The 18,669-nt window shown below is 42.3% G+C and overlaps 2 protein-coding genes across 6 annotated transcripts in view; both read left to right on the forward strand.

The window, feature by feature from the left end:
- Positions 1–1,275: 1,275 nt before the first annotated feature.
- On the forward strand, positions 1,276–15,774 carry LSM6 (LSM6 homolog, U6 small nuclear RNA and mRNA degradation associated). Of its 3 annotated transcripts, none has more exons than XM_036077814.2 (5): positions 1,286–1,430; positions 2,827–2,930; positions 9,927–10,044; positions 13,310–13,423; positions 15,359–15,774. In XM_036077814.2, the coding sequence occupies exons 3-5, from the start codon at positions 9,951–9,953 to the stop codon at positions 15,391–15,393; spliced, it is 243 nt and encodes an 80-aa protein (XP_035933707.1). In that variant the 5' UTR covers positions 1,286–1,430; positions 2,827–2,930; positions 9,927–9,950; the 3' UTR covers positions 15,394–15,774. The 3 variants fall into 3 exon arrangements, with proteins under 3 accessions (XP_035933706.1, XP_035933707.1, XP_077925417.1); XM_078069291.1 differs by lacking the exon at positions 1,286–1,430 and adding an exon at positions 1,618–1,965; XM_036077813.2 differs by lacking the exon at positions 2,827–2,930 and having other exon boundaries at positions 1,276–1,430.
- Positions 15,744–18,669, forward strand: part of REELD1 (reeler domain containing 1) — a 32,753-nt gene continuing 29,827 nt past the window's right edge. For 2 of the 3 annotated variants that reach the window (XM_036077804.2, XM_078069290.1), the window contains exon 1: positions 15,944–16,060. The gene's annotated coding sequence lies outside the window, so the exon portion shown is untranslated. Of the gene's footprint in view, positions 15,877–15,943; positions 16,061–18,669 lie in introns of those variants that run through there. The other variant, XM_078069289.1, reaches the window with a different exon arrangement.

Raw genomic sequence — 18,669 nt, forward strand, 5'->3', positions numbered from 1 at the left:
CCCCTGCAGATGAACCGTGCCCTTAAAACGCCTCATTGCCCCCTGCCTACCACGCCAGTCTAAATTACTCCATCAGGGTTCTGTGGCAATGGGAAAAGGGCTATGAATTAAAAAATTCTTTTTTTTTTTTTAAATAATTGAAACAACCAGTGAGGAATGCGGTACAATTTGAGGTTTTTTGTGAAGAAGGCTTTTAGAGACAGGGCTTTCTTTACATCCTATTATGTTTGTTCTTGGCAGCTAATTATTTTATTTAAATGATACTTAATTGTTTTACATTATATTTTATACTGCAAGAACTTCAAATACAGCCTTTTCAATAAATCTGTAATGCTCGGCTTTTACCCAAAGTAAGTTTTTATGGAAGGATATAAAGAAATCTTTTTTTTCCACCAAATCACACCAGTTGCTCTCTGTCGCCATATCAATCAAGGGTTCATTTCTTCAGCTAAGAGAGGTTTCCAAGCAGGGAAACTCATCTTTATCTTAGGAAAAAATTCTGCATCTTAGATCCATAACACTTAATGGGGTTAAAAATCTGTTTAAAGATATTATTTCTTTGTTTATAGCGTTACAAATCACAAATAGAATTAAAGTATAAGTTTTAAGTTGAGGGTATGTGTGTGAAGAAAAAATGGAATCAAGTGTTGGTGTAACAGTTTTCTTCTTTTTCTTTGCCCTTTCCATTAATAGCAAGAATATTGAGAATTCATGCAAAATTCCAAACCAAGTTCCCATAGCAGCACTTAAATAATGTCTGCACACCATTTCCAATTAGAATTAAAGATTGTCATGTAACGCAATTTATGCCATTATAATACAGAGTTACTTTAGTGATTTTAATTCTTTTTGTGGCAATTAACGTTGCCATGGAAACAATCTCTTGCTAATAATGACTTCATCTTCACACACTTAAATCAAAATCCAAAGGTGGATTTGAAGATTTGAGGCTGCCTGTTTTATTTATTTATTTGCATTAACTTATTCAGGGATCTGTCTGAGTATAGTCATTACGTTAGCAGTAAATTCCAGTGTAGTATGACTTCAAGCTCTTCCTTGCATTTCTACCTAAAGGAAATCCCTGCTAAAAGATCACTTCCAGTTTGGTTTTTTTGTTTGTTTGTTTTGTTTTGTTTTTTTATTTTAGGGGTGTTTGTTTCTGTTAAAAGAGGAAGCACCAGCGCTTTCTCCTTTGACCTCCAAAGCACCAACTTTGCCTTTAGGCAAAACGAGATTCTAGGCTTTGCGCGCGCCGCCGAAGTCTGGCCTTTTCGGTCCCCGCAGGCTGCCGTAGTCAGGAAAGGCAATCCTTGGTTGCTGCAGGAAAGTGCCGCCCGCCTCGGCAGTTTCACTTTCGGTTTCCTCCGGATCTTCGGCGGAGGCCGGCCTTGTGGGCCACTTGGAGAGGGGGTTTGGATCCCGGCCACCAGGTGAGCCAGGCAACCGCGCGGGCGGTTGGAGGCCCCGGTGTTGGCTCGCTCGGGGCGGGTTCGGGGAGCAGCAGCGGGGATCTGGGCCAGGCAGCCCCTGAAAGGCGCCGGGGCGGGGGGCGGAGCGCGGACCCCGGGCGCCAGCAGAATGCGCTCGCGCTCTCCTCGGCTCCTGGAAAGGCCAGGAGATCTGTGGTCCCCGGCTCTGAGAACCCCTCCGGAGGGGCGTCTAGACCGCGCGGGGACGAACGGCAGCGACCTGGCCCCACCGAGATGCCTTCCGAGACCAATCCTGATTGTCCAAGCTGCGCAGGAACCCAGACCTGAGCCTGCGGGCTGGGCGGGAAAGCGGGCCCCGACTGCGCGGGCCGGCCTCGCTTCCTAGGGCTCCGGGGCTGCGCTGATTACATCGGGGTGGTTCCCCTGAGCCCCAGGAATTAAGAGCTTGGACTAGCCCACCTTACCGAGTTCTCAGGTTGCGGACGCCCACAGTTGTATGGCATTAGGTCCTATCGCCAGGGCGTTTGTTGCGTAGGTGTGTGCGCTTGCTCCTTGGGGGTATTTCTGCTTAGGGTGTTTAGCATTAGGATGATGGCAGATAAGGTTGGTGGTGGGTTAGTGTGCCCCCCTTCCCCACGCCCTAGTAACACAGGACTGTTGAAAAATTGAAAACACGGTTTAGTGAAGGAAGTAATATTCACTGAAGCCCATCCATAATTTCTGTATTTTACTCTCGTATGTGCTACTTTCTATCTGAGCTAAGACTACCTGTCTTATCAGTTAACAGTATAAATAGTTGTCCACTTTCATTTAAAAATTCTTCCTAAATATCATTTCTAATTTTGCATCTTCTGATTGGCTACCTATTCCGTCATTGTGTAGGCCCCATAAATTATTCAACCATTTCCCAGCTGTGAGGCATTTAGGGTGTTTGTGGATTTTTCTTTCATTTTAGCATCCCAGGTAATACTTTGATTAACTTTATTTTAAAAACTGTATTACAGATGACTTACTTGGACTAGATTCTGGGCAAGGAAGTTATTACAATAGATGCTGTGTTCTAGTATGGTCTTTTTAGATCTTCATGCCCATTGCCCAGTTGTTTTCCAGAAAAGTTTTGGCAGTTTACATCATTCATGTAAGGTTGTGCCTGTTCTCACCAAATGCATGATAGCTCATAATATATGTCTAATACATCAGCCTCTCTTTGGAATTTTTTTTTTTATGGTAGTGTTTCACAATTCCAATTGCTTGAATTTTGTGCAGGAGTCTAGAGGATTATCTTGGTGTGTGTGTGTGTGTGTGTAGATGCATTACTGGAGTTACTGGATCTGCTGACTGTTAGAGCAGGATGATCTCTTAAGTGATCATCTAGCATAACTCCCTTATTTTGCAGATGAGGAACCTGGGCCTTGAGAGGTGAAATGATGAGTTCTCCAAGGCATACAGCTAAATTAAGTAGCAGAGCTGGGATTAGAATTCAGGTTTTCCGTCTCCCAAGTGAGTACTCCTTATGCTGCATTGGGTGGTCTCTCAACTAAACTGTGGCATACTTGTATGAGAATTTAAAAAAATGTTGCCATCACTTGGATTATTCTGTCCTGTTAGAATTGTACCAGATAACAGAGATTTTAGTCATTTGAGGGAAGTGTCACACTGAAAAATGGGAAAATTGACCATTTTCATGACCGGGACTAGAAATCCATTACTTAAAACGGCAACCCCTTCAAGACTTTTTGACAGTTGTTTTCAGATTCCCTTTCTGTCAGAATAAAACATCTACTAAGTTATAATTTGTACTCTATCATCTAATTAGAATTGAGCTGTTCCCATTCTCATTTGTTGTACCTTGAAGGTTTTTAAAAATGCCTTGTCACTTTAAGACCAGAGAACAATGGTTTTTTGATTTAGGGTTTATAACAGTTTTTCAACCTCAGTTGACATTTTGGGCCGGATAATCCTTTGTTGTGGAGGGCTGTCCTATCTATGCTTTGTAGAATGTTAAGCAACACCCCTAGCCTCTACGTACTAGCACCTCCCTCCTCATTCAAGACAATCCAGAATGTCTCCGGACATTTCTCAATGTCCGCATTTGCTTATAGGAATCATTTGGGAAACTTTATAAAATGTAAGTTATAGTGCCCCTTGCCTAGGGAGTCTGATGGGGAGTAGACTTCAGGAATCTGCATTTTAACAAGCATCTCCATTGACTCGGATGCAGCTGGTTCTTGTACAACACGGAAACATGTCTGTTTTCTTCATCTTTCTTTTATTTGCTGGTCAGTAACAGAGATATTACTATGCTGTAGCCATTTAAGTGCACAGATGATACCGTGGTAGTCACTCTACCCATAGTTCGTGGGGGGGGGGGGGGGGGAGGAAGGGACAGGGATTTTCCTTGGCACTGACCTTAGATGCCTCCCACAGGGTTGGCCAGTGAGCTTAGGTACCAGGGATACCATTTTCCCTGTCTCTGAGAAGCTTAGAACCTACCACGGGAGACTGGTCAGCAGGAGAACTATGCAACAGCCTGATAAGTGAAAGGGGTGATAAGTGAAAGGGGTGCTGTGAGTGCTGCATTCGGGGCTGGAGTGAGGGAGGGGAGGAAGGTAGCCCCCTGCCGTGTGGGGAGGAGGGATTGGTATGAAGCCTTCAGAAGGACTAGGTACCCCAACTGTCTGAGAAGGGAGATATTTAGAGAGCCGGTCTCAGTGTCTGATGCCCTCTCAGACACTGAGGTATTAGTCTCGAGCTGCATTTACGTGGGTTGTAATGTTATGCTTCATTGTAATTATTTACTTTTCACATTTTTTTTCACCCTAAACTGTAAATATTCTACAAGGAGGTGAAAGTTTACAGGTAACCATTGCCAAGAAGCAAGGATTTGCGTGTCTTCTGCTCAGTGACATAACTCAAAATCACGTTAGATAGATTTCTTAACCTTTGACCATTGTATTTCTTCGCAGGCTAATTGACAGCACTTTGTCCCTTTAGGCATTTTTCCGCCAGTGCTCCCGCTCTCCAGCTGGATCTCCCCTACATCTCCATAGATGTCTGTGGCCGTTGCCCACCTGTCACGGGAGGATCTAGACATATTCCAAAGGGCAGCTTTGAAAGGGCTTAGGCTTTGGGACCCCACCTTAGTTGTGCTTGCCACCTCGCAGGGTTACTGTGTGAATTGCTCGTGAATCTAACGCAGCCTGACACATCGTTGGATGAATAAAATTTGGTTCTTTTTCCCCCATTCTTTTACTAAAAAAAAATCTCTGCAGGGCAGTTTGCTGATGTTCTTATACTAGACCTCTCAGTAGCTTCTGGCAGAAAATATACTGCCTTTGACTTAATAGCCATTTCTGAAAATAGGTCATTTAAAACAAGCCTGAGTAGGAGTCAGGGGAGGGAGAGAGGCAGAGAGGGGATTATGGCTTTAATTTTGAAGGGAGAAGTTTTATCAAGGTGACCCTGCAGGAAGGAGGCCTTTTTCCTCTTCTGTGTTTATGGTTCAAGAGGCTTTTCTCTCGCTTCAGAAATGGTCAGCACTGTGCCTTCTGCCTTAACCAATTTAAAAGATGAACACTTAAAATTACGTGAGCCAAGTGATGGGAAAAATTGTGATGTTGAGACCAATTTACTCATGCAAAGTGGATTTATGGGCAAGTCATTAAGTAACGGGGAGTACCAAGGAAGCCTAATGAAGATGAATGTAGAAGATGTGGTCTCCTAGAGTGATGGATAAAATGTGTTTGAAGCAACCACCTCCTTTTCAAATAACTTCTGAAATTTTTTTTTCCCCAAGAGATTTAGCAGAATGCAGATGCTCTGGAGAAAAAATGAAAAGCTTGGTAGTAGTCTTGCCTTTCACATGGCTTCCCATCTTTTGAGGGCGAAAAACTAGTACAAAAAAGGTAGAGAATGTCAAAGAGAGTAGTGACAGATTGTAGCCAGGACAACCTTTGGGGAACGCCGCCATGTCAGAACTAGGTGAGGTGGCCCACTTATGCTCCGCCGTGGGGAGCCGAGCTCAGGCAGGTCTCTGCTCATGACCCTGTCGTGTTTCCTGTCGCTGACATGGTGTTCCCCAGACTTGCCAGGTCAGAGAAATCTGCCGGGCGTGTGCGAACCAGTTCCCGGGTTCTGCCCCAGAACTACTGAATCAGAATCTACAAGCGAGCCAGTTGCTTTCGTGTTTGGGAAACTGAGCTGGCAGCTCAAGTCCAAGGTCTCTTAGCCTGACTTGCCCTGCTTGCCAGGAATGTGGCCCTGCTCCCTACTGCGCCTACATTTTGTCCTCTTGGCCTGTGTAGCATTTTCTCCTCAAACGCAAACGCACCGTCCAGTGTCTTTGCTAAGATTTCTCTCCTTTCTGCCGGTGGGCTCCTTTTCCTTCCCACTCAGCAGGGGTGTCACCTCCAGAAATCCTCTGCTCTGCCAAGCCTGTGCCGGGTGAGCTGCTTTCTCTGTGTGCTGTTCTCCACATAATCCTATCCACATACATACAACTTCTAAAAAGTTCTCCAATGACATGTTTTTGGGCCAGCTGTGGAGTGTAAACTCTGAGGGCCCGAGGCTACCTGTATCTTATTAGTGTTACCCGCCGCCCCCCGAGCCTGTGCATCCGACACTCAGGTGCTGCACAGAAGTTTCAAGTGTTGAACACCTTCGGGAAGAGATTGATGCTAATTGGAGTAAAGATGTGGCTTTAATGCCAGAGGTGTGATCTTTGATGAGCTTAGAAGAGTATTACCTGTGCTTTTTAAAAAGGTGAAGAAAGAAGACGAATAACGTTTTAAAAAATAGCCAATACCAGCAGTTTGTCTAGGCTTGGGGTCTTTTTGCTGTCATTAACTTTTATTTTTATTTATTTATTTATTTTTTAAAAGATTTTATTTAATTTTTTTGACAGAGAGAGAGAAACAGCAAGAGAGGGAGCACAAGGAAGGGTGAGTGGGAGAGGGAGAAGCAGGTTTCCCGTGGAGCAGGGAGCCCGATGCGGGGCTCGATCCCAGGACCCCAAGATCATGACCTGAGCTGAAGGCAGACGCTTAACCACTGAGCCACCCAGGCGCCCCTGTCATTAACTTTTAACTTTGGATGAGGTAGTTAGTAATATTCCTGTCAACTAGATTTTCACATGACCATGCATCTTAGTGGGTTTTTTTTTTTTTTTTTAACACAAAGGAAACGGCTAGTTTTGTCTCGGTCTTGTACATAGAAAGCACCGTCATGGGATTTCACATCTGATAAGAAATGCACCTGACTCATGAGCTGAGTCTCCATCAGGCCTTCAGAGTTAATAGTCTCTAGACCCGTTCAGTGACAAAACAGCACGTGTTCAGGACATAAATAAGGCAGTTTGTAGACGAATGGGAAGATTTGTTTGTTTTTACTAAACTCATCAAGAGTACTGAATCTGTTACAGGATTTACTTTGTAATATTTTTTTCTTGTGCTCAAAACAGCATAAATAAAATTGTGTGGTCTGAGTCTCAAATGAATAGTGGTCGTCCTGAATAGTAGTTGTAATTCCAGTTATCTACTGAGACTGTAGCTAAAAAAATAAACTGGCAATCCAGTGGGAAAGTTAAATTAAAATTTGCTGAGTAAAATCACTAGCTGATCGCATTTTAAACGTCTTTCAAGCCTCAGGAGGATGGAGTGGGGAATGGTCCAAAGAACAGCCCCAAGTTCAAGCGTACTTTGTGAAATTTGCATTTTCTTTATTTAACTGAGGATGTTGATTTTTTGGGGTTAAAGAAAATTATTTTCCTTAAATTATAATCACTTTTGTTTACTCACACTCTTGGAGCAAGAGTTTAAATTCTTCTGGATTCTAAGTTCTTTAAGGTCAGAACCTGTGTGAATGCCGTGTTTTTGAAGTTCCCTAAAATGTGTGCGGACATATGCGTATTTGTTCAAGAAACGAAAAGCCAGTAACCAAGCATTCTGGCTTAACCAAACTGCTTGAGCTGGCCGATTCACTGTGAGAAAATCTCTAAACGATGTTCCTGAACCCATATTCAGATCATGGAGTGGATAGACTTGAAGTAAGCAGTGATGTTTATGGGAGAAAGTGTTATAAAAATTTGGATTGAAAACAATTTGAGTTCTTGAGGAGAGTCCTTAAAATATTGTATCCATACTGATTTTTTTTTTTTTTTAAAGATTTTATTTATTTGACAGAGAGAGATAGCGAGAGCAGGAACACAAGCAGGGGGAGTGGGAGAGGGAGAAGCAGGCTTCCCGAGGAGCAGGGAGCCCGATGTGAGGCTTGATCCCAGGACCCTGGGATCATGACCTGAGCCGAAGGCAGACACTTAATGACTGAGCCACCCAGGCGCCCTCCATACTGATTTTTAAGTGTCAGTACCATATGGCTACAAAATAACAGTGAGCTGAATTTGACCGAAACAGAAATAGTAATTTCCAAAGTCCTTTTGCTGTTAGTTTTTGCTTAAGTAACTACAGTTTTGTTACTTTTGTTTATCAAAATACTTTGACCCAGATAACTATTATATAACAAGATGAATTTTGAAAGGAGTGATTGGCAACTGTGTATGTTTGATTTGGGTATATAATGCTCTGTCTGTATTTTAGACTCCTGTTCTTGAATTTTAAGACTTTTTCGTACTAAAAGGCAATCTCTGGAATGGGAGAAAACACTTGCAAATGACATATCTGGTAAAGGGTTAGTATCCAAAGTATATAAAGAACTTATAAAACTCAACACCCAAAAGCCAAATAATGCAATTAGAAAATGGGCAGAAAACATGAACAGACATTTCTCCAAAGAAGACCTACAGATGGCCAACAGGCACATGAAAAGATGCTCACCATCACTAATCATCAGGGAGATGCAAATCAGAACTACAGTGAGATACCTCCTCACACCTGTCAGAATGGCTAAAATCAACAACACAAGAAACAACAGGTGTTGGGGAGGATGTGGAGGAAGAGGAACCCTTGTACACTGTTGGTGAGAATGCAAACTGGTGCAGCCACTGTGGAAAACAGTATGGAGGCTCCTCAAAAGTTAAAAATAGAAGTACCCCTATGATCCAGCAATTGCACTACTAGGTGTTTACCCAAAGAATACAAAAATACTAATTCAAAGGGATACATGCACCCTGATGTTTATAGAGCATTATCTATAATAGCCAAATTATGGAAGCGGCCCAAGGGTCCATCAGCTGATGAATGGATAAAGAAGAGGTTGTATATATATATATGTATATTTGTTTGTGTGTGTGTGTGCATGCATGTGTGTGTGAGAGAAATGGAATATTACTCAGCCATAAAAAAATGAAATCTTGCCGTTTGCAGTGGCATGGGTGGAGCTAGAGAATAATATGCTAAGTGAAATAAGCCAGTCAGAGAAAGACAAATACCATATGGTTTTACTCATATGTAGAATTTAAGAAATAGAGCAAACAAGCAAAGGGAAAAGAAGAGAGAGGTAAACCAAGAAACAGACTCTTAACTATAGAGAACACACTGATGGTCACCAGAGGGGAGGTGGGAGGGGGGATGGGTGAAATGGGTGATGGAGATGAAGGCAAGCACTTGCTGTGATGAGCACCGGGTAATTAAGATAAAAACTTAAAAAAGAAAAGACTTTATCTTAATTATATAGAGTGTATATCTGCTCTAATAGAGTAAATAAAAGGCTCTGGCTGCATTAGTAACTTTCAAGAGGCTGTATAAGGTTGTGATTCAGAGCGCGAGCTGGTCATCCACTTACTAGCTATGTGACCAGAGCAGGACCTCTGTGACTCTTTCTTCATCTGTAAGATGAAGATTAAAAACAGTACCTACCCCATCACGTCATAGGTTTAAATGGATTACTATATGAGAAGTGCTTAGGTGAGTGCTGGCATACAGTACACTAAGATATTAGCTCTCAGTTATGGTTATAATTATTTTTAGAAACACTCTCTTGGCATCAGTTTGTAAATATGTCTGCATTATATAACACAGACTTTAAAATATGACTGTGTTGAGCTTGAATGTTGGTTCCATTACATTTAGGGGCACATTATTTCAGTTTTTTATGCTTTTATTTTCATTAGCAAGATGGGGATATTATGACTTTCTTCTCAGGGTTCCTATGAAGATTAAATGGGACCGTGTTTATAAGGATCTCAGCATAGAGTGAGCATGCGGTAAATGATGGAGGTGGCAGTGGTTGTAATGGGGGTACTGCCCGTGTGGGAGACAGTAGTGACCAGTGATTAAGAACAGGGGCTCTGTTAACACAGGGAGCCATGATGAAGCCGTGTCATGGGGTTGCTGTGGGATAACTGAATGAGGTCATGCATTAGCTTAGCATCTGGCTGATAGTAAGTACTGCAAACATGCTAGCTGTCATGTTGTAATAGGAGTGAATAAAGTGAATATTGTTGAGTCTTCATATGTGGTCCTTTGGTACGTGATTTCCTATAAATATGCTTTTTTGGGTGAATAATTAACTTTTGTCTTTACTTTTATTGCTCCTTTTCAGATTTTTGATCAGGATTGTTATAAAATGAGTCTACGGAAGCAAACCCCCAGTGACTTCTTAAAGCAGATCATCGGACGACCAGTTGTGGTAAAATTGAATTCTGGGGTGGATTATCGAGGTAATATTTTCATGCTTTCTCCTCACTGGTGCAACTAAATGAGTAAATATGACCTAACTGGTTTTTATTAAGCTCTTAAACATACCCAATAGAAAAAAAGGCATTGGTTACCAGTAGTTTTTATGCCCATTTCTTTTTCTACCTCTGAGATGGTTCCCTTTGGAGACAAGGTGCATGGCAGATTGTGTGCTTCTGACTTCCGGTGTGATTTATGTGACTGTTGTCTCCTTGTCTCTGCTTCGCGACTGGATGCGTACGTCCTGGTAATAGCCAGGATTCTCAGTCACCTCAAGCAAGAATAACTGGAAACCGAAGAACACTTAGCACAACAGCATTTGGTTTTGCCGAAGTATTCAAGGTTGGCAAGCAGCTGTTTAGACGGTGTCATTTTACAACATGAACTTCCCACTCTGACAGTGCACGTGCTATCCAGATACACCTTTCCATTCTTTTCGAGAATGCTCTTTTTAAAAGAGGCTGTGACACTCCTGAAATTAACTTTGTGGGAGGAATGGTGTCAAATCCCATTTTTTAGTTACTAAAATCCTAATCTTCCAAAATTCAAATACGTTAATGACCTGGAATATTTCACGGGTGCAGCTTACTAATTCATTAGCAGAGTAAAGCCTTTTCTTGGTCTCTTTTCTGAATGAGGATGGTAGTCTTGAGCTTTTTCCTCTTTCCACACATGTGAACTTAATTTTCCTGAGAACTTACTATGTGTCCAGTGTGTGCTAATCATTTCAATTTCCAGTTTATCTTCATATAAATCCTTTGAGGTATCTGTTTCTCCCCACTAGTAAAGGAGGAGCTAGGACTCCCAACTCAAGCTTGACTAAAAGCCTGGTTAAGAAATCACCCTGCTGTTTATGTACTGCTTTAGTTTCTTGACATCAATAACCTATCTCCAGTTTAATTTTTATAGTGGAACTAATAGATTTATACTGAATACTGAGATATAAAGTCTCTACATACCACTTCACACCCATGAACTTTTGATGAGCCCAAAGGAGATAACAGACTTCTAGAGATTTGAGCATATTCAGCAGTTGGTTAGGGTGGAAACATTGTGTTCAGTGTCTTCTCAGAACCCACTTCATTGAGGAGATCAACGAGCCTAGCCTGACTTTTTTTCTCTACACTTGTTAGGGAAAATTTTTTTTATCTATAAAGGTAGCATACATGTTTTTCTTTTTCTTTCTTTCTTTCTTTTTTTTTTTTAAGAATTTCAAAGCAAATAATGAAGAAAAGTATACAGAAGAAAGCAAAGTCTCCCCAAATTCTTCCATCCAGAGATAATCAGGCCTACCAGTCTGGACCTGTGTCCATATAAGCATAATTTTATATAAATGGGATCAGCTATACATACACCCTGATTTTCTTCTTTTTACATGAAAAGAATGCATTCAGTTCTCTGACAATACAGAGTGTTTCATGCTGCATAGGAGTACCTTGTGTAGATATGCCACAGTTTTTGTTTTTGTTTTTAACCAGTTTTCCTATTAATGGGCTTGCAGGTGTTTACCAGTTTTTTGCTATTTTAAGTAAACAGCTCTGCTCCTTTGACATGTATCTTGAGCACTTGTCCAAGTATTTCTTTAGAATAGATTCCCTGGCCTAGGATTTCTGTGTTAATGAGCATGCCCAATGGCCCTCCCCTCCGGGCAGATGGGCTTATTCTTCTCTGTGTTCTCAACAACCCTTGTATTAGCCTTGTTTTCAGCGTTCCCATTCTAATTGGCAACAAGTAATAGTTTCATTTTATTTCTCTTTCTTTGTTTACTAGTGAGGTTGAACAGCCTTTCACATGGCTAGTAGCCATCATGATTAAATTAAAAAACCCCAGCTTTCTGTAGCAATTTCTCTTAAGTTTGAAGAAAACTTTTTTTTCTGTTATTCATAGTAGTTTATCCCTTAGAGATGGGAGGGGGTTACCATTACAACCTCCTGGAATCTTTTTCTTAAAACAACCTTTGCTAGGAGAATAGGTATTTTTCTGTTAGTGAATATTTCATTTTGAAATGCTTTGGCTTAACTTTCAAACAGATTTGCATGTCATGTTTCGGAAGTTTCTTGCTCACTTAGGATTGTGGTTTAGATGTAAAATAATACAGCAGGAAATAAACTGGAAAGTTATAGCTTAAGCTTTCTTTTGACGGGAAATAATTGTTAGTTATTGTTCATAATCTCTTCTGATTCTTTGAAAGTGTACAGCTTCTAGGAGTATTCCGTTAGATTACTGTCGTGTGTTCTCATTACACACATAGTTTGGAAAAGAAACGTTTTTGTTTAGAGGAAAATGGGGGCAGAGGCAGGGAGTGAGGAGCATATTAACGAAGTGGAGACTAAAAGAAGCTATCGACTTGGCTAATTGAATCAAACTTGTAGTATTTGTTTTTACTCGATTCTTTTTTTTCTAGAAAATACCATGTGAAGTTAGAGACTCAGAGGCTTATATGTGTTCATCTTTTGAGAAAAATTATCAGGGCAAGTTTTGCACAATTTATACTATCAACACAGTTAAAAAGATTCACTCAGTTTCCTTAAAAGCTCCTTAGAATGTTCTTGGCCATTTTTCTATATTAGTCTGGATTTGAAACTCTTCGAAGTCTTAACAAAACAGAAAGGGATGTGTTACAATGCAATATGGTGCCCTGTCTTCTCAAGCTGCTCTTCACGAGTCACAGCTTTCGGATGTTCCTTCAGGAGCAACTGCTGTCTCCTCTCCTATTATTTTAACAGATTGTGGAGACTTCCTCTGAACCCTGGAGTACATTCATCTGCTGCAGTAGATGTTGCGAAGGAATGCAGTAAATCTGCCAGACCCATGTTTCACTGAGTGGCTAAAGTCAGGAGCGCCACTCGCAGCGAGGAGCCTTGGCCAGTGGTCATTTGTCCCTGCACAATTGCCCACTCCCAATTTTAGCTTTCAGAGAACGCTATTTTATTTGGAATATGCGCGTTATGTGATTTTTGTGAAGGCTTTAGGACTTGCTGTTGTTAACCACACGGCCCAGGAAGCACGTGATAGTTTAATGTTTCCCCTGTTGGCGGTGGGTCCACGACTGGGTTCGCCCTGTATGCTTCTTCGCCGTCACTCACATCGGCGTAGAAAGAAACGATGGTGTTTCACTTACAGTGTGAATTTTTATATTAAGCATGTAAGAGCTAACAAATCACGCGATTGTCAGCTCTAAGGTATACCCTGTAATTTTCAACTCTTATTTGCCCTGTATATCTTCTCTTTGACGAAATCTGCCTCCAGGGGTCCTGGCTTGCCTGGACGGCTACATGAATATAGCCCTGGAGCAGACGGAAGAATATGTAAATGGACAGCTGAAGAATAAGTATGGTGATGCATTTATCCGTGGAAACAATGGTAATACTCTCTCGCCGTACGGTTGTGCAACATCCAAGAAAAGTTTTTTTTTTTTTCGTTTATAATCAGGATCCCCAGCAGATTTTCTACATAATTCAAGAGTTTAGTTTTAGTTTTGCGTTGTTTATTTTTAACTTCTTCAATCTCAGATCTTCATTGTGACCAGTTTCTTTTTTTTAAGATGCTTCGCAGAATTTTGGACTAGACATTCTCACCTTCCCTCTCTTTACTAATGAGAACCTGAGGGGCATTAGGACACTGACCCAGAGCCCCGAATACAGTTTATTAAATTCCCCCGACGCTGCCTCTCACATTGGAAGTTGGAGCTGTAAGAGTGGCCACTATTTCCCCTGTATCTTTGGTTTGCAGTATCTGGCAGGTAGCTTGTGTCAATCAGGTAGCTGATTGTCCTTTCTCTCTTAAACGTTCAAATGCTTTTTGTGGAGGTTTATATCCTTTAGTTTGGCAAAAATGACAAAGTAGGAAACATGATTCTAAAGTTACTCCACTTTTTAACAGCTAGTATGTTGCTATGATTATTATGGTTACTCTTAAGTACCTCGTCTTAAAAAAAAACTATCAAAGAAGTTGTATTTGAATTTCTCAGGGGGAAGGGAAAAACATCAAAACTGAGGGAATTAGCCCTTGACCCATTCCCCCATCCCCCCCTTTTGGTCCCATCCCCCCAAATGGAGCTCGGGGGCTCTTGAGTTTGGATTTTTTATTGATGTGAATTCTTTAGTTCTGGGTAATTTCTTCATCCCCCTTAACAGTTGGATCTCGGCTCTGAACTAAATATCCTGACTTGTGTTGTAGGTATTCTGTATCCTGTTCTTACAGTACCATATTTCTTCACCTCCTGTCTTTGTATACATATTTTGCTGGCTTTTTATTCCTTCCAACATGTAGGATTTCCTCAATTTTTTTTCTATTAGTCTTATTTTACTCCCCCCATTTACTAGAAATGTTCTGATCGTTCCCCATCTCCAGACAGCTGAGAGCGGTAGTCACCTGTGAGTGGTGACAGGCTGGATCCTGTCCCGTGCTCACTGCTTCTTGGGCTGGTCCAGTTCTACCGTCCTTCTGCTGCTTCCCTTCATGAAAACTTTTTCCGTGATGTAATCAGTGGTAGTTACCCTTAGACTCCCAAATTCACATCTTTGTCTCTTAAAAAGGATCCTATTTAATTTGTGCTATGTTCTTTGATCAAGATACTTCTTCATGTTCACTTTGAACAGATGGGTCAGAGTCTGAGGGGGCCTGGGGGTGGGAGGGGAGGAACACCTCTGTGAAAGGCTGACTAGCGTCACCTAGTTACTAAGTTTTGTGTTATTCTGATGTCCTAAAGAGTTCAGTTTGGGTGGTCGCAAGAGGATAGCTGAGCAAAACTTTGGATAACACCAAAGGTTGATACTTTAAAAGGGAATGCAGAATAAAGATTTTAGTATTTAAAAACAACCCCAAAAAACCCCCCAAACTCCTCAGCTCTTGTTTATCCTGTTGTAGTTAAAATAGTAAACAGCAAGTTTAGAGTTTATGTTGGAGAGGTGGATGAAAATATGTTTTTTTATTGTTAATCTGAGGTTCAGCCTGGTAAATTTACTGATTTACTTTACTACAAGCAGAATTATTATAATTATAAAACATTCTTACATTCCAGGGGTTTACACAGCCATTTTTTTTTATCCTCTCGGTCACAATTTACAGTCAAATACATAGTGAACACTAGAACACAGTCCTGTAAGACGTCAAACCCAGGTCTAGATTCATCAAATCTAGTTTTTCAGTAGTCCTAGAATTTGTTGTGTTGTATGAAAATTCCTTTTCAGTTTGCGGAGCTGTTAGGCCAAAATCTATTTGCTTTTGAAACTTGCTATTATGATTTTTTAAGCACAGGTGTTTTTTTTTCAGTGTGTTTATTTTTTTTCTTTCCAGTGTTGTATATAAGTACACAGAAGAGAAGGATGTGAAGACGCCAAGAGGACAATACTTTTCATACTTGGATATATTTTTTATGAGATTTTTTTTTTGGTTCTTTTGTGACTTGACTTGTCCTGTTTCATAATACTTGGTGATTTTTCACTGACATGCGAGTGAGAGAAGTGCACAAAATCGTGGATGTAGTTGTAAAGAGCTTCCTCCATATTTAAGTTCTAGGCATTTTCTTTTCCCGCTATGTCAGTGTGCAGAACGCAAAAGAATAAAAAAAAAAAAAAAGAAAGAAAAAATCCATTTCTCTCTACATGATTTTTAATTCAGGTCTCAAACCGTGTCATTTGATTGGATTTGCTTTACTCACTTGTCTGAAGAAAGCATGCGTATGATGATCATTAAACCATTTTAGAGATGTCCTTCTTGGGCCCATCTTCTTCGGCTTGCCACATGAAATGCTCGAGGGAAGATGTTCTACAGAAGCATCCGGTTTCAGTCCGAGGCCGCAAAGGATTTGCGAGGTCAGAAGTTCAGCCTCTGATCCTGTCACCTGGATAGAAAATAGAGCTGGGGACCTAAAGGGGGCATTGTCCACAGAGGGAGCGGGAATGTGCATGGAGTTGAGGGAACTCTGAAGGTTGGCCATATTCCGGTTAGCTAAGAGCGACGTCAGTCTGCGGTCACTTTGCACCTCGTCCTGCGCAGGTAGACTTGCCCGATTTTCTTGCCCTCTCTTGGGAGCCTTGGCATCAGTGTTCTCTAATGTTTATGAAGCACAGGAGGGGAGGAACTAGTCCTGTACTTACCTCTGTCTGGCAGTCGTTTAGATTAAAGCAAAGCCTGGACTTCGTAAACTTACTCAGGTTCCAGTCGCCTAACTGTGATTGGAGGAGAATTTCTCCTCCCCCCCTCCCCCACCCACTCAGGGAGGGGCTTTCGGGCAGCCTTTCTCGAATCTGAGCCGCGCTGGAGTGAGATGTTGTCCAGGAGCAGAGCACTGAGCTTTCCTGTTGCCTGGCTCAAGGCGGCCCCTCTGCATTCTGTGACTCCTGCTGAGAGGGTTTTCACAGTTTATTAATGAGATTTCCACAACCCTGCTTTCTTCTCTGAGCAGTTTATGCAGGCTCTAGGAACAACAACTATATCTGGGCACAAAGATTGAATGAACACCAGACAATTGTGTGAACGTCGTGCCGGCCTCCCTCCTCCTCCCTCCCCAAGCGCAGCAGTACTCCTGTTCCGGGAGCCGGTGGTGTGGTTGAGGGATGTGGGGGCAGGACGGGGAAGGAGGGAGGAGAGGCGTGGTGCTGGTTCTGGAGAAGGATCTGTGGCATTTTGTCTTGTTTTATTTTAAAGACCAGAGTGATTGGAAACAATTATTTTTTAATGACCCAGGAAAGGTGGCCAGAAACATTTCACAGGGTTTTGCTATGGGCATAGCAAAAAGAAAACACTTTATGCTACACTTCAGTAATTTATCACTTCTTGACAGGGGCTTGAAAAGGGTTCAGTCAGTAAGTACAAATCATCAGAACAACTTTTTTTCCCAAGCGGTGTATCAATCATAAACAATCCCCAGATCTCAGAGGTTTGAAACAACAAATGACTCTCACCCATGCTCTGCATCTGCAGGGGCTGGTCGGTGGGATGCTGCTCCTTGTGGTCACCCCCAGGCTCTGGCTGGGGGAGCCAGTATCTTGTGTCTCGGCCATCTCTCTGGGACTCAAGGCTTGGCGCTGCAGGCGAGGAGCGGAAACGGTCCTGCCCAGGCTCTTAGATGCTTTTGCTCGGGGGAGACACCAGTCACTTGCCCTCCATTTTATTAGCCAAAGCAAGTGAATGGCCATGGTTCCAAGTTTCCAGGATCCAGAAGGAGAGAAAACCAGAAATATTGGTGAACAGTGGCAATATTTACCACAGTATGTGTATTAGGGTTCTCCAGAGAAACAGAACTAATAGGATGTGTATGCGTAGAGAGAGAGATTTATTTAGAGAGTTGGCTCACACGGTTGTGGGGGCTGGCAAGTCCCACATTTTCAGGGTCGGCTGGTAGGCCAGAGACTCAGGGAAGAGTTGCAGTTCAAGTCCAGAGGCAGAGTCTGCTGGCAGAATTTCCCCTTCCAGGAGGGTTGCTCTTCTTCTACTAAGGTCTTTAACTGTTCGGATGAGGCCCACTCCCATTATGGAAGGTAATCTGCTTTACTCAAAGTCTCTGCTGACTTAAATGTTAATCTCATCTAAAAAATACCTTCACAGAAACATCTAGAATGTTTGACCAGATATCGGGGGGCCATGGCCTAGCCAATTTGACACATAAAATTAACCATCACAGTATGGTTAATCACAGAAACTAAGAGGTATACCCAAACCCAAAACTGCAAAGTCTCAGATTTTATTCCTCATGAACAAAGAATCCTTTATCAGCTAAGAGTGGGGTTGAGGAACCTTGTGCTCCTCGTGCTTTAATTACCTCTTCATTAGATTCCAAAGAAAAATAGCGATTGGTTCTTTCCCTGGTTTCGGAAGCTGGGTCTGAAAAGATTGCTTTGGTTTGGTTTTGTTGCAGGATAACTTCGAAATTCCCAGTTAATACATTCCTAAATTAAAAAAAAAAATACCACCTTTCCATAGAGCAGGTAAGCGTGACCTCAGGCCACAGACTGGAGAGATGGTCATGGAGTCTTCAGTATGCAGCTGGAGCATGTTCTGTAAACTTTCCAAAGCACAAGGGTACATAGTACATCTAACGCTGAACTTCATCGCTTCTCAGGCGTGAGGTTTGTATGGCGCTCACTTTTCAGCATATTTGGAACCCTTTACAAGTATGTATCTTTCTCCTGACGGAGCGAATGTGCCGCCCATCTTGGTCAAAGATGACCTGTCGATAGGACCTGGTCCTCCAGCGCGGTAGAGTTGGCTCACCCTCTGTCGAGGTCCTCTGCCGGGAGCACAGACCCAGATCTCTGAGATGCTGGGAGGGCAGCCGGTGACCCACAGGGGAGCCAAGCTCCACCTTGATGTCATCAGCCACCTGAGCTCATCCTCACACTCTCCCTTGGCCGTCAGGGAACAAGGCCATCCCCTTTTCCAGGTGCGGGAACCTGAAGCAAAGAAGTCAAGTGACTTGCCCCGGGTCACTCGGGGAGTCGCTACGACTAGGGGAGCAGTTCCCAAGGCTGTTTGATGAGGCTCTTAAGTGCCAAGCTCCCGCCCGCTGGCTCCGTCTGGCGTGCATGCAATCAATAAATCAATCTTCTCTTGTGTGCGGCCTCCCAGGCATCTAAATAAGAAGGTCCCAAGGTGTGCACAGGGAC

The sequence above is a fragment of the Halichoerus grypus genome, chromosome 3 (assembly GCF_964656455.1).
Source record: "Halichoerus grypus chromosome 3, mHalGry1.hap1.1, whole genome shotgun sequence".
Lineage (NCBI taxonomy): Eukaryota > Metazoa > Chordata > Mammalia > Carnivora > Phocidae > Halichoerus > Halichoerus grypus.

Bases quoted from the DNA above. Each gene is read 5' to 3' on its own strand.
- LSM6 (XM_036077813.2), top strand. From the start codon at position 9,951: ATGAGTCTACGGAAGCAAACCCCCAGTGACTTCTTAAAGCAGATCATC. The intron at 10,045-13,309 runs GTAATATTTTCA...ATCTGCCTCCAG, and splicing joins TTCTGGGGTGGATTATCGAG to GGGTCCTGGCTTGCCTGGAC. The intron at 13,424-15,358 runs GTAATACTCTCT...TTTTCTTTCCAG, and splicing joins ATTTATCCGTGGAAACAATG to TGTTGTATATAAGTACACAG.